Consider the following 15,060-nt stretch of genomic DNA (forward strand, 5'->3'; position numbering starts at 1 on the left):
CACTTGGATTGCTGGTAACATTGGCCACTGGATAAAATGCCCCAATGCAACACCTGCCACCAGGACCTGTGGACTGTGGACAAGGAGGACACTGGAGAGTTGACTGCCCCAGTTGGCCTAGACAAAATAAAGTCAGTCTTCCCCATGTTCCTCCTCTACAGGAAACTCACCTTATAGGCTCAGCAGCCAAAGACTGATGCTGTTCTGGTAACTCTGCCCCAATTCTATGGAGACCACAGGAGTCTGGGATGGCTGTCTAGATAACAGACTAGTCTCTGTGCTTTTAACTGATATACAGGCCATTTAGATTGTACTTCATGTTATAGTTTATCCTTCTCAGATCTCTGATGGTATTGATGGCTAGGCTAACTATAACTTTGTCAGCCTAGCAACAACAGGCAACCAGATTCTTCCACAAGGCTATAGCCAGTTGGTTAGCTCATTTTATATGTAAAAATCAAGACTTTTTTGTTTGTTTTTGTTTTTTCAAGACAGTGTTTCTCTATGTAGCTTTGGAGCCTGTCCTGGAACTCACTCTGTAGCCCAGGCTGGCCTCGAACTCACAGAGATCCGCCTGCCTCTGCCTCCCAAGTGCTGAGATTAAAGGTGTGTGCCACCAGTGCCCTGCTTTTTCTAAAGCTACTAGGTTTCAAAAAAAAAAAAAAAAAAAAGATAAACAGGCTTCAGATGTAATTTTCCACCAAAGGAACATGATTTAAAATTTAAAATTGAGCCGGGCAGTGGTGGCGCATGCCTTTAATCCCAGCAGTTGGGAGGCAGAGGCAGGCGGATCTCTGTGAGTTCCAGGCCAGCCTGGGCTACCAAGCGAGTTCCAGGAAAGGTGCAAAGCTACACAGAGAAACCCTGTCTTGAAAAAAACCAAAAAAAAAAAAAATTAAAATTGATTGTTTGCGATAATAACTGCTTATGTCTCTGGTAAATGATTAGATGGGGAAAAAAGGGTTAAAATCTAAATGTCAAAGAATATCTTAAAATACAAGTTTTGAGGGAAGTTATAAAAGGTCAGAGGGGATGTGAACTGTATTTGCTTTGGTTTCTCATACCTGCAAATACTGAATTTAAAAGAAAAAACATAAAAATCACCGTGCACAAAACTTAAGTCCAAGTGGATCAAGGACCTCAACATAAATCCAGCTACTCTGAACCTGCTAGAAGAGAAAGTAGGAAGTAGTCTTGAACGCATTGGCATAGGAGATCACTTCCTAAATAGAACACCAGTAGCACAGACACTGAGAGAAACAATCAATCAATGGGACCTCTTGAAACTGAGAAGCTTTTGTAGAGCAAAGGACACGGTCAACAAGGCAAAGCGACAGCCTACAGAATGGGAAAAGATCTTCACCAACCCCACATCTGACAGAGGACTGATATCCAGAATATATAAGGAACTCAAGAAATTAGACATCAAAATGCCCAACAATCCAATTAAGAAATGGGCTATAGAACTAAACAGAGAATTCTCAACAGAGGAAACTCAAATGGCTGAAAGACATTTAAGGAATTGCTCAACATCCCTAATCATCAGGGAAATGCAAATCAAAACAACTCTGAGATACCACCTTATGCCTGTCAGAATGGCTAAGATCAAAAACACTGAGGACACCTTATGCTGGAGAGGATGTGGAGCTAGGAGAACTCTCCTCTACTGCTGGTGGGAATGCAAGCTTGTACAACCACTTTGGAAATCAATATGGAGCTTTCTTAGAAAATTGGGAATCCATCTCCCCCAAGATCCAGCTATACCACTCTTGGGCATATACCCAAGGAATGCTCAACCACACCCCAAGAGCACTTGTTCAGCTATGTTCATATCAGCATTGTTTGTAATAGCCAGAACATGGAAACAACCTAGATGCCCTTCAACTGAAGAGTGGATAAACAAAATGTGGTACATATACACAATGGAATACTACTCAGCAGAGAAAAACAATGACATCATGAGGTTTGCAGACAAATGGATGGATCTAGAAAAAAATCATCCTGAGTGAGGTAACCCAGACTCAGAAAGACAAACATGATATGTACTCACTCATAGGAGGATACTAGATGTGGAACAAGGATGACTGGACTGCTACTCACATCACCAGGGAGGCTACCTGGAAAACAGGACCCCAAGAAAGACACAGGGATCGCCCAATGACAGAGAAATGGAATGAGATCTACATGAACAGCCTGGACATGAGTGGGGGTAGTGAAGGGTGAGGGTCGAGGGAAAGAGAGCTTGGGGGAGCGGGAGATCCCAGCTGGATCAACAAAAGAGAGGGAGAACAAGGAATAGGAGACCATGGTAAATGAAGACCACATGAGAATAGGAAGAAGCAAAGTGCTAGAGAGGCCCACAGAAATCCACAAAGATACCCCCACAACAGACTGCTGGCAATGGTCGAGATACAGCCCGAACTGACCTACTCTGGTGATGGGATGGCCAAACACCCTAATTGTCTGGCTAGAAACCTCATCCAACTACTGAGGGATCTGGATGCAGAGATCCATGGCTAGGCCCCGGGTGGATCTCTTGGAGTCCAATTAGCGAGAATGAGGAGGGTTTATATGAGCGAGAATTGTTGAGACCAAGGTTGGATAAAGCACAGGGACAAATAGCCAAACAAATGGAAACACATGAACTATGAACCAATGGCTGAGGGGTCACCAACTGGATCAGGCCCTCTGAATGGGTGAGACAGTTGATTGGCCTGATCTGTTTGGGAGGCATCCAGGCAGTGGCACTGGGTCCTGTGCTCATTGCATGAGTCGGCTGTTTGAAACCTGGGGCCTATGCAGGATCGCTTGGCTCGGCCTGGGAGGAGGGGACTGGACCTACCTGGACTGAGTCTACCAGGTTGATCTCAGTCCACAGGGGAGGCTTTGTCCTGGAGGAGGTGGGAATGGGGGGTGGGCTGGGGGGAAGGTGAGGGGGGCGGGAGGGGGGAGAACAAGGGAATCCGTGGCTGATATGTAGAACTGAATTGTATTGCAAAATAAAAATTAAAAAATTTAAAATGAAAAAATAATAAAAAATAAATAAATAAAAGGTCAGAGGGGACGTGAACTGTATTTGCTTTGGTTTCTCATACCTGCAAATACTGAATTTAAAACAAAAAACATAAAATATATTAGACTGAAAGAAACTACAAGAAGGACTTTAATAAAAGTTTTTATATTGTCTGAGGAAAAAGAGGCAGGCGACTGAAACAGTAAAGAAAAGGGGAGGAAAAGAGAAGTTTGTCTAAAGTAAAAATATCTGGCTGAGTGGAGATAGGAAAAACCTGACCTGAGGGTGTCAATCTACTCCAGCTGTTTTACAGACAACTATTACCTGTTTTTTCTACAATGTGGATTTCAGTACAGATTGGTAATGCTAATGTATCTAAAATTTTTATGTCTTTTTGTAAACTAAAATTCATATAAGCTTCAAAAAAATTGAGAGAGACATAAAACTTGAATCCACCTCTCACAGATCAAAAGGACTCCAGATAAGTACAGCCTAAGTTTCCCCACCTGTTTATTCCTGAGGATGGTATTTCTCTCTATCCTGGGCTTGGGACTCCTCTCTTTCCCAATTCCTAGGACTATGGGCCTGAAAGTTCCAAATGTAACATATTTTCCTTTAAGTTCCTAAATTTTAACTTCTGTCCCTAGTCTATATCTATCTCAGCAGATTTCCACTTGGCTGACAAACACATCCAAGCATCAGCTGCTGACTACAACCTGCTCCAAATGACTACAAGTGCTGGACTTTTAAAAGCTGGTGTGGACCAGTACAGCCAATGCGAATGTTCCCTGTCTCTTCAGCTGGGTCAATGAATTAGACATTTCTGATGGATGCCCCATTGCCTGAATTCCCTCCATGCCTTTGACTAACATTCCAGACTTCCTGAGCCCTGACAACAACGTCAGCAGGAAGTAATTACAGAAGAGAGTACGTTGCTTCTTGTTCCCCACCAGGATGAAATGTTAGATCAGAAGAAAACTCCCTGTCATGGGAACCTGAGATAAAATAAATGACTGGTCCCCATTCTCATTTCCACGTTCCTTCTAGATAGGAACTCTGTCAGCTATCACAGGGCCTTTGGCCCTTCTGCTTCTGCTGATTGCTGCTGGCTCTTACATAATTGATGCCTTAACTAAATGATAATTCCTGTCTGGGTACCATTAAGCTGATGGTTATTAGATCCCAATATCAGCCCCTAGACCCATCTTAAGGATTCGAGATAGAGCCAATCTCAAGGGGTAAATGAAGGGGTTAAACTTTCCCACTTCTACAACTGAATTTAGGTTTCAGTTCTCTGATGGGGCAAACAGGTGTCTCTCCCAACAAAGGGCCATTTATCAACAAATTACATTCAGGGATGAGGGAGAGAGCACAAACAAGGCCTGAGTCAGCCCCACAATGTCTCAAGGGCAGTTCCTGCAACCCCCCTGAAACTTACCCACGTATGTCCAAAGATAGAACCTCAACCAATTAAAAGTATACTAATGTAACTGCTGCCTGCTTAACCAGTTATGTTTGAGATGACCTAACCATCCCTGATATTTCTTTAGCTATGCTTAAAAAGAGCTTGCATGCTCCTCTCAGGGTCGTTAACATTTTGTACAGGTGAACAACCCCGCATACATTCTAGAATATTAATAAACACTCCTTGCTCTTACATACTATTTGAGTGTGGGGTCTTCCTTTAGCATTTTCTTGGACCCTACAATTGAACTAATAAACACCTATGAGATTAGCAAAACTCACCACTGTGGGTGTTTGTGAAGATGTCTGTAGAGATATATATATAGATCTTTGTACTCTGAGTCCAAGAGCAGATTTATCCCTTCATAGTATGACAGCCTTAGTAATGGAGTGGGGTGGGCGTGTAAAGGTGGGAGGTGGAGCTTATGGTCACTGGAGATATGTCTTGTCTCGAACCCCCCTATGTCCTGTCCCATCCCAGCACCAACCCTGCTACGTGTCCAGACTATGATGGTTCTGGGGTTTGAGTTCAGGCCCTCACACTCGAATGGCCAGAGAGCCATTTACCCACTTAGCCATCATGAGGACTGGACTTGAACATTTTCTCACATGTTTAAGGGCCATGTTCGTCTTTTCGATGTTTCTGTTTGTTTTTAGGTGACTTCTCTATCATTTTTGGTCTTTCTTCCCTTGATTTGTAGGAATTTGTGCCATGAATATCAATACTTTCAGATATGGAAAATGTTTTCTACCATCTTACCATCCTTTGGCTTTTACATTTGTTTCCATGAACAGTGGAATTTTTTTTTAACTGAAGTAGATTTAAGCAACAATTGAAAAGCATTTCTCTACCTTCTAAGATCATAGAAAGATTCACCTGTCTTTTGGGTAATGTTCCCATGGATTTACTGTTCAGATGGAATTCTGACCCATTTGTTTTTTATGTTGTTTTTGTATAGACAAGATCTCACTCCATGGCCCAGGCTGGCCTGGAACTTAGGCTTCTCCTGCCTCATCCTCCGAAGTGCTGAGATCACAGCCTCCAGCACCACATCCAGCTGACCCTCTCTAGTCACATAACAGACAGTCCGTATCCTCCCAAGTGGCTCTCCAGCTGTCACAGCATCTTTGACTAAGAAAAGCAACCTTGCTCCTGGGCTTGGATCTATTTTTATCATCCACTAAAACTCTCCTGGGTTTATTTCTAGCTCTTCAGTTCCACGTCGGTGGTCTATTTACAGGCCAGGCTCTCACGGTTTTATCTGTGAAAGCTTGAATACAGACATGGCTAGTCCTGTTTGCGGCTTTTGCAGCACATTCCCAGGATTTGTGTACTTACGTATAAACTTGTCTAGTTCTGTAAAGTGTTTATTCAGACCATCTTCAAATATAAACTTAGGAAGAACTAGCATTTTATACTAACCCATGTCAAGGAACAAGGGCATATCTCCATTTGTTTAAGTCTGCCCCTGACTCATCTCCTACATCACCAGTTTCTTCATTTGTCTGTAGTTGTGATATCTGGGATGTTTTCTGGGGAAGGGTCCCTATATTTTTAAGATGGGAACTAAATTTGCCTGGTCATTTGTCTTTTTCATTGTTTCAAGACATACACTCTTCTGTCGCTGTTTGAAGCAGAGTCCAGAAGTTTTGATACACAGTGTTTTCATTCAATGCTAGAATTCTATCATTCAGCGGTGTGGTGGTGACACATGCCTTTAAACCCAGCACTTGGGAGGCAGAGACAGGCAGATCTCTGTGAGTTTGAAACTAGTCTGACCTACAGAGCAAGATCCAAGACAGCCAGAGCAATTACACAGACAGGTTACCCTGTCTCAAAACAACAAAAAGAATTCTGCCATTTGGTTCATATTTTTCTCTTTTATCCAGGAACTGTTTAACAGATTTCTCTCCAGGTATTGGGGTACTTTTATTTTAGTAGTTAAGCATCTATAGTCTAGAGAAGTATTGCTTATAATTTTAAAATATTTTCTATTTATTTTTATGTGTATGAGTGTTTGGTGTGCATCTGTATATATACCATGTGTGTGCAGTGCCTGCAGAGGCCAGAAGAGGGCATCATCAGATCCCTTGGAGTTGGAGTTACAGATGGTTGTGAGCTGTCATGTGGATGCTGTGACCAAAACCTGGGTCTTCTGTAAGAGCAGTGAGTATCTTAACCACTGGGCCAACAGTATTCATCAAAGTTCTGTAAAGGAACAGAACTGACAGCGCACATAAATAGACAGCTAGAGAGTAAAAGGGAAGGTATTCAGTTGGCTCACAGGATGTGGTCTGGGTATTCCAACAATGGCTGTCGCGTGACAGAAAGGCTAATTAATAATCTGGCAGCTGTTCAGTTCACAAGTCTAGATGTCTCAGCTGTCCCAACTGGATTCCTGGAGAGCTGCTGGTCTTCAGCCTGTGTTGAGATCCTGAAGAAGTTGGATTTAATACTGTCCACAGAAACAGGACAGAAGAACTTGCCAGTAAGAGTGAGGGCGGCAGGCAAAGGTAAATCCCCTTCTTCCATGTCCTTCATCTGGGCTGCACCGGAGGTGTGGGTGAGATTTAGGGTCAGTCTTTCTGCTTCAACAACATGATTAAGAAAATTGCTCACAGGAGTTCCCAGGAGCTTGGGTTTTAATTGATCCAGATGCAGTCCAGCTGACAACCAAGATCAGCCATCTCCAAACTATTTTATAAAATGTGTGTGTGTGTGCGCACACATATGTGCCACAGCGTGCATATGAAGATCAGATAACAACTTGTGGAAGTCAGCTCTCTTTTTACCAGGAGGTCCCAGGGATCATCCTCAACTCAGCTTGATGGCAGGCACTTTTACACCTGCTGTGCCAGCCAATTATTTGTAATTTTTCTTTTATCAAACTTAATGTTTTCTTTCTGCCCTCATTCAAAATCTTTTGTGAATGCTCCCCTATAGTTTATAGTAAGATTTATTGTCCAACGATACAGAACACAGTCATGAGGAGGGGCAGCCTGGCCATGCCTACTGATTCCTGCAGGCTCCCAGAATAAGAGAAAAGAAACAGGTCACAGGCTCCAGGACAGGCTGAGCCCACAGAATCATCAATATCCCACCAAGCAAGAGTTGCTGGGAACTGGGCCCAGAAATCTGCAACCTGCAAATAAATGCACCAGAAATCTGCAACCTGCAAATGCACCAGAAATCAGCAACCTGCAAATGCACCAGAAATCTGCAACCTGCACATGCACCAGGAATCTGCAACCTGCACATGCACCCAGAGCCCAACAGCTGCCTTCGCTGATCAAACCAGGACATGGTTTCACAAAGGAAGAGGCACCATGCATCCTGAGCCTCACACTTACTCCCTGCTCTCCAGGAAGACAAGGTAGACTGACCAGAAGCACCTGACAGTAATACCCAACAAGGATCAACCCTGCCTCGCTCCAAGCCAGGATAAGGCATGAATTCTGTGCACCTCAGTGCCTTCTAAATCCCCTGAGCTCTGCTGGCCCAACCCTCAAATCTACCTGAGCCTTCAAGATGTTATAGCCACTAGCTCGTACCAGAACATCCTGCCTGGTGGTCCCTAGCCACAGGCCACTGCATTCTCCACCTGTGCGGACATTAAGACCAAATCAAAAACACCCTGCTAAGCCAAAGCACAGTGACCATGGCTCAGGCTGAGCGAGGACAGACAAGACAGGACAGGGCACTTACTGAGTGTATGATGTTCAGCATGTCGTAGGCTTTGCTTGATTCCAAAGGGACGACTGTGTCCAGCTCAGGAACCGGACGGTCACTAGAAAAGACACAAATGGAGTCAGTGTAGAAACCACTGTCGTGAGGGAGCCGAGAAGGAAATGAAGCAACACAACACATGGACACACATGGACTGGGTGACGTGTCCTCACTGGACCTTCACAGAAGCCACCTTTGTCATCGTCACCGAACAGAACCTGAGTGCAATACCAACTCATGTGACTGAAAAAAGAAAAGAAAGATTACTCCTACAGATTGGAGTTCTTTCATTTGCCCTTCCGGAATGTTTCCTACGCTGGAGACACAGCATGGACTTGAAAGGGCACTGTAGGTCACAGGACAAAGGCCAGGAACCCCACTCTACCTTCCTGCAGCTTCTAAGACAGAAAAGCAAGGAGCCACAGTGGGTTCTCTCTCTCTCTCTCTCTCTCTCTCTCTCTCTCTCTCTCTCTCACACACACACACACACACACACACACACACACACACACACACACCCAGGTTAACCAGCTACAGCCCCTTTAAGCAGCAAAGCTGCGGGCCCAAACAGTCACACCCTGGCCTATGGCTCTTTCTCTGGCATGTCAAGGAGATCTGGGGTCTTTTTATTTCCTGAGAAAGGATTTCTCTGGTAGTCATGGCTGTCCTGAAACTCTCTGTAAACCAGCTAGCCTCAAACTCAGATCTGCCTGCCTCTGCCTCCTGAGTGCTGGGACTAAAGGCATATGCAAGGACAACCTGGCTTGGATCTTGGATCTGAGGTCTTTACTAGTGCTCAGCAAAGCTCCACCCTATGGCCAGAAGCAGTTCACACAGCACATCTCCTAAGGTCATGCTGCTGACATCACTTGGGTTGTTCCTTATCAAGACCTAAACAAAATCTTCCATCTCCATTTTTGGACAACTCAAAAGGCTTAACAAATTTCTGTAGTCTCTTCCACCCCCAAAGCCAAAACCAGAGAAGTGAGGAAATCACCAACCATTGCTCCTGTCCCCCAGATGCCCCCAACATCACCACAGCTGGGACCTTGTGGGCATATTCCCCAAACTGCTCCAAGCTGACCTGAGGTCCCATCGGGATAGAGGCCAGAAGGCCAGAGAAGGACAAGCCCGCTGCCACCCACCTGGGGTCATGGCACTCGCGGACTGGAGCGGGGTCCTGGTTGCTGAGAGGTAGGTAGTTGAAGAACTCTCGCAGGTTACACAGGGCATCCACATCATTGTCGAAAGCTCTATGGGCCACACCTGAGAACACAGAGGGGATGGGAGGCCCAGGAGCCGATGGTCACCTACAGATGACATATGACCTACAGATGACATATGAAGTGCTTGCAGGCTTCTCCAGCATGGCAGACGCCAACCCAGTTGGCAGCTCTGTCCTTGGTCTTGTCCAGGGTGGACATGCCATGTGCTGCTCCTCTGCCGGCCCACACCCCCACGTTCCCCGCACTGTGGGTCCTCTACACTTCCCTGCTTTGTAAGCAGCGGGACACTTCACCAGCTCCCCCACAGCTGTTCACTGCCTCCTAGCAAGCACACAATGGGCTTGGAAACAGTAGAAGGAAAGGTGGAACACCCTGGCTCTGGTGAGGGGTCAAGTCATCATTCTAGAAGTGTTTGGAAATAAAAACTAGCCAAACAAGGCCCTGGCAGAGCCAAGCACCCTCCAGGCCCGCCTCACCCGACCATCTGCGTCTACCACTGCTCCATAATATCTATGACTCAAAGAAGTCGGGGGGGGCTTTTATGTCAAATCAGGGTATCAAGTCATGCTCCTGGCTGCTCATCATGCAGTCCGTCACTCCTCTACCCCTTAGCCTTTGCTTAAGCCATTGCCCATGCCTGGGGTGCCTCCTCAACACCCATGGGGAATCTCTTCCAGTGTATTCATCTAGCACCATCACTGTGAACCCTACCCTTGCCCATGAGTGGAACCTCAACAATCCAGTGTCTGGTGGCCTGTTCTTCATCCACAGAACCTAGCACCTTGAATGCACTCCATGATGTTCTTTTTTTTGGTTTTTCGAGACAGGGTTTCTCTGTGTAGTTTTGGTGCCTGTCCTGGATCTCGCTCTGTAAATCAGACTGGCCTCGAACTCACAGAGATCCGCCTGGCTCTGCCTCCTGAGTGCTGGGATTAAAGGCGTGTGCCACCACTGCCCAGCTTCCATGATGTTCTTATTTGTGTTTTGTATTGCTCATCTGCCTTTCTAGTAACTGCCACGTGGACAGGGGTTGTGTCGTCCCCACAGACATGTTCCTAGCACTGAGCACAACGCTTCACACACAGGCACTCGATGAATATCTGCTGAATGAGAAAGTATTCTCAACAAGACTGAATTCTATTAGTCAAAAAGTATTTATAAACTGGCACAACATTCTGGAAGGCAGTCTGCAGATTCTCAAAAGATCAACAGCTATTCCACTCATACGTGGGCATGTGCCAGCAAGAAATAAAAATGTCATACAAATGTTTATAACAGGACATTACGTTATAAACACATATATATGTTAGAAAACCCAAATGTCCATCACTAGATAAACAAGACATGGTAGGGCTGGACCTGTGGCTCAGTGTTACAGCAGCAGTCCAGCACGCTGGATGTCCTAGGTGTAATCTCCATCCTGGGGGTAGAAGGGTGGGGGTGGCGGTAAATGGTAGCCCACACCTGTAATCCCAGCTCTCAAAAGGGTGAGGAAGGAGGATTAAGAACTCAAGGCCCGCCTGGGCAACTTAGTGAGATCCTATCTCTAAAATAAATAATATAATTAGTAGTTATACATTTATACATTGGACAATTACTCCATTAAAAGGAATGAAGTACTGAGATGGGACACCACACAGACAAGCCTTTAAAACTACATGGTAAACTGGGTGCAATGGCACAAGACTATATAGTCCCAGCCTGGCACGTGTGCAGCACAGGGGTGTGGGTGGGGGCGTTAGTAATAAGCTACTACCTGAGTAGAGACTCCGGTCTGCCTGTCACTTCTGTGGTAAGTGCTGTTGATGAAGTGATATCAAACAACTTTTTACTACCCTGCATGGCAGCAAGGTCACGTCACACCCCTCACCTGACATAGTGGTGTGGGTCTTGGCACCACCCAGCTGCTCCTGAGTGACGTCTTCATTGGTAACAGACTTCACAACATCAGGACCAGTGATAAACAGGTAGGAAGTGTCCTGAAATCAGATTTCCACAGCGTCAGACTCAAGTCACCAGAGCTACTGAGGAGTTCACTCAACTGAGACCACAAACACAGGGGAAGTGACAGAGGCCAGGTGGCAGGAGGCTGGGATTCAAGATGTCCACAGGCTGAAGACTTGCCGTCCAGAGCCACACTGCAGTGGTTTAAATGAGAATGGCCCCCAGAGGCTGACAGATTTGAAAAGCAGGGAGAGGCACCATTTGAAAGGATTAGGAGGCGTGGCCTTGGTGGAGGAAGTGTGTCACCAAGAGTGGGCTTTGAGGTCTTAAAAAGCTCATGCCAAGCCCAGAATTTCTCTCTTCCCGCTGCCTACAGATCCAGATGTAGAACCCTCAGCTGCTTCTCCAGTACCATGTCTGCCTGTGTGCCACCATGCTTCCCACCATGATGACAATGGACCAACCTCTGAAACTGTGAGCCAGCCCTAATTAATGCTTTCCTTTATAAGAGCTGCGGTGATCATGGTGTCTCTGCACTGCAATAGAACACTGTCCTCAGAAGAACTCGCTGCTGTCTGCTTCAGTCTCAGTAAGTTAACCCGCAGTGTGGCTAACCCGCAGTGCGGCTAACCGGCAGTGTGGCTAACCTGCAGTGCAGCTAACCTGCAGTGTGGTTAACTTAAACCTAGGGTCACAAGTGGCCCTGACTCAGAGCTCATGTATCATGTGCTTAACGTAGCCCTTCCCAGGATTCTGTCTTTAAAACTTTAAAAATCTGTCATCTCCCACTTCCATGGAGAAACTGAGGCACCAAGTTGGTAAACAGTGACTATTTTAAGTAAGGCTGTTTTTTAGGAACCCATTAGTCAGTACTTGGTGTTAATGAGAAGGCAGGGAAAGGGAGGGGTGGGGGAGACAGACAGACAGACAACTAACTGAGCCTGAGATGCTGACCTGGGGTTACAGGTGTCCGCCACACCTGGCTTTAATTTGCAGCTTCTACTTTATGTAAAACATGAGACAGAAGGTGGGGGAGGTGTAATGGAAAATAGATCTATGTCCAGCCCTGATTTCCAAACCTCCATTCTCCCTCCAGTCTCTCATCTGTCTTTCCAGAGATGGTCAACATGTGCAGACATATATTTTCTCTTATTTCCTAATAAAAACATTTCTCTTTTGACACAATTCTTTTTTTTTTTTTTTTTTTAAAGATTTATTTATTTATTATGTATACAATGTTCTGCCTGCATATATGTCTGCAGGCCAGAAGAGGGCGCCAGATCTCATTACAGATGGTTGTGAGCCACCATGTGGTTGCTGGGAATTGAACTCAGGACCTCTGGAAGAGCAGTCAGTGCTCTTAACCTCTGAGCCATCTCTCCAGCCCCGACACAATTCTTTATAATAGTGCCCTGTGCATATTATTTCCAAATTTGCTTTTTTTTTTTTTTTTTTTTTTTTTGTTTGTTTGTTTTTCGAGACAAGGTTTCTCTGTGTAGCTTTGCGCCTTTCCTGGAACTCACTTGGTAGTCCAGGCTGGCCTCAAACTCACAGAGATCCGCTTGGCTCTGCCTCCTGCCGAGTGCTGGGATTAAAGGTGTGCGCCACCACTGCCCGGCCAAATTTACTTTAAAAAAAAAAACAAACCAGCCGGGCGGTGGTGGCACACGCCTTTAATCCCAGCACTCGAGAGGGAGGCAGAGCCAGGCGGATCTCCGTGAGTTCGAGGCCAGCCTGGTCTACAGAGCGAGATCCAGGAAAGGCACAAAGCTACACAGAGAAACCCTGTCTCGAAAACCAAAAAAAAAAAAAAAAAAAAAAAAAACCAAAATATTATTGCTTGGAAAGCATTCTGTGAGAACTGTAGATTTTTTCCATAATTAATTGCCATAGTTTAGTATAATTTAAGTGACTACTCAAATTTTCTAGTCTCCTACTAAATAACTGTGTAATAAATCTCCTTTTGAAATCTTCTGTCTGTATTCTTTCAACTGTTTTTCTAAAGCAAATTTTCTAATTTCTAGTGTGTGTGTGCCTGTGTGTATGTATCTGTGTGTGTGTGTGTGTGTGAGAGAGAGAGAGAGAGAGAGAGAGAGAGAGAGAGAGAGAGAGAGTGTGTGTGTGTGCCTGTGTGTGTGTGCCTGTGTGTATCTGTGTCTGTATGTGTGTATCTGTGAGTGTGTGTGTCTATATATCTGTACCTTAGCGCGCGCGCGCGCGCGCGCCCACGTGTGTGTGTGTGTGTGTGTGTGTGTGTGTGTGTGTGTGTGTGTATCTGTGCCTGTGAATGTGTATCTGTGAGTCTGTGTGCCTGTATCTGCCTGTGTGACTTTTATTTTGTGCCCTTGTTTAGAACAACACCAGTAACATCTTTCCCACTGCACACACACAGAGATTTTTTTTTTTTTTTTTTTTTTGGTTTTTCGAGACAGGGTTTCTCTGTGTAGCTTTGTGCCTCTCCTGGAACTCACTTGGTAGCCCAGGCTCGCCTCGAACTCACAGAGATCCGCCTGGCTCTGCCTCCCGAGTGCTGGGATTAAAGGCGTGCGCCACCACCGCCTGGCCACACAGAGATTTTTAAGTAAATATTCATAGAATATTATTGATAAAAATGTTAAAAAGAACTGAAACAACCAGCCCAAAATGTAAATAAATTCATGATTATGAATATGCAAGGCACCTGAGAGATGAGTGCGTGTGAGGAGTGTCCAGACAGGAGAGAAGAACTTCCTTGAACATGACACCACCACCCAGGAGGACAGAGAGCTGGCTCTGTGGTTAAGAGTGAGCACCGCTCTTACACAGGACTCAAGTTCAGCTCCCAGCACCTAGGTCGAGCAGTTCAGAACTTCCTGCAACTCCAGCTCCAGGGGATCAGATGCCTTCTTCTGGCCTCTGCAGATACCAACACTCATGTGTTCCTGCCCCCCAGACACACATACACTGACGATTTAAAAAATAAATCTTTCAAATAAATAAAACTTTTCCCCAGGAAATCAATGACTTTTAGAGAAAAATTTCCTTTTGCTTCAGGCATGGGGAGGGGGAGAGAGACCAGGGCATTTCTTTTAAAAGGCAGAGGGAAACACCAAACTCCAGCCAGTTCGATCCTTCCATGTGGGATGAGGGACACCCCAATTCTAGCATTCTAGTCATCTAGATGAGGAGAGGAAACCAAGATATGTGTCACAGTCCAGAGCCACAGAGTCACTAAAAGACCAAGACCTTCTCAACATTTGGGCAGAAGCAAGCAGACGTCTATGGGTTCAAGGCCAGCCTGGACTACATAGAGAGACCTTGTCTAAAAAAAGTTGAAATTTGCAGGTAAATAGATGAAAACAGAAAAAATTCTATTAAGTGAGGCAATCCAGACCCAGAAACACAAATGCTGCATATTCTCTCTCATCTTCAGTTCCCAGTTCCAAATCTTCATATTTGAGTCTACAACCTGCAGAAATTACAGAAACCAGGGAAGCAAAAAGGGACCATGGGGAATGGGTAAACAGGGAAGAGGACACAGGGGACACACAGGGAAAATGGGAAAAATAGGGAAGGGGCTCTTTCTAGGGAGGGGTGAGGGAGGAGAGACAATACCCAGGATGTTTGACAAAGCCTCAAAGAATCACTGATGTATGCGTACCTAATTGTGGCTGCATTCCTGCTGAGCTCCTGGCTGGCTCCAGAGA

General features: G+C 45.4%; 1 protein-coding gene across 2 annotated transcripts in view; it reads right to left on the reverse strand.

The window, feature by feature from the left end:
• Pccb (propionyl-CoA carboxylase subunit beta) overlaps positions 1 to 15,060 on the reverse strand; it is a 67,498-nt gene that overhangs the window by 13,131 nt on the left and 39,307 nt on the right. For both annotated transcript variants that reach the window (XM_059268457.1, XM_059268458.1), the window contains exons 7-9: positions 11,301 to 11,409; positions 9,350 to 9,470; positions 8,184 to 8,265 (exon numbers count right to left, since the gene is read on the reverse strand). In XM_059268457.1, the coding sequence (XP_059124440.1) occupies positions 8,184 to 8,265; positions 9,350 to 9,470; positions 11,301 to 11,409 (312 nt within the window). The remainder of the gene's footprint in view (positions 1 to 8,183; positions 8,266 to 9,349; positions 9,471 to 11,300; positions 11,410 to 15,060) is intronic.

Source organism: Peromyscus eremicus, chromosome 7 (assembly GCF_949786415.1).
Source record: "Peromyscus eremicus chromosome 7, PerEre_H2_v1, whole genome shotgun sequence".
NCBI lineage: Eukaryota > Metazoa > Chordata > Mammalia > Rodentia > Cricetidae > Peromyscus > Peromyscus eremicus.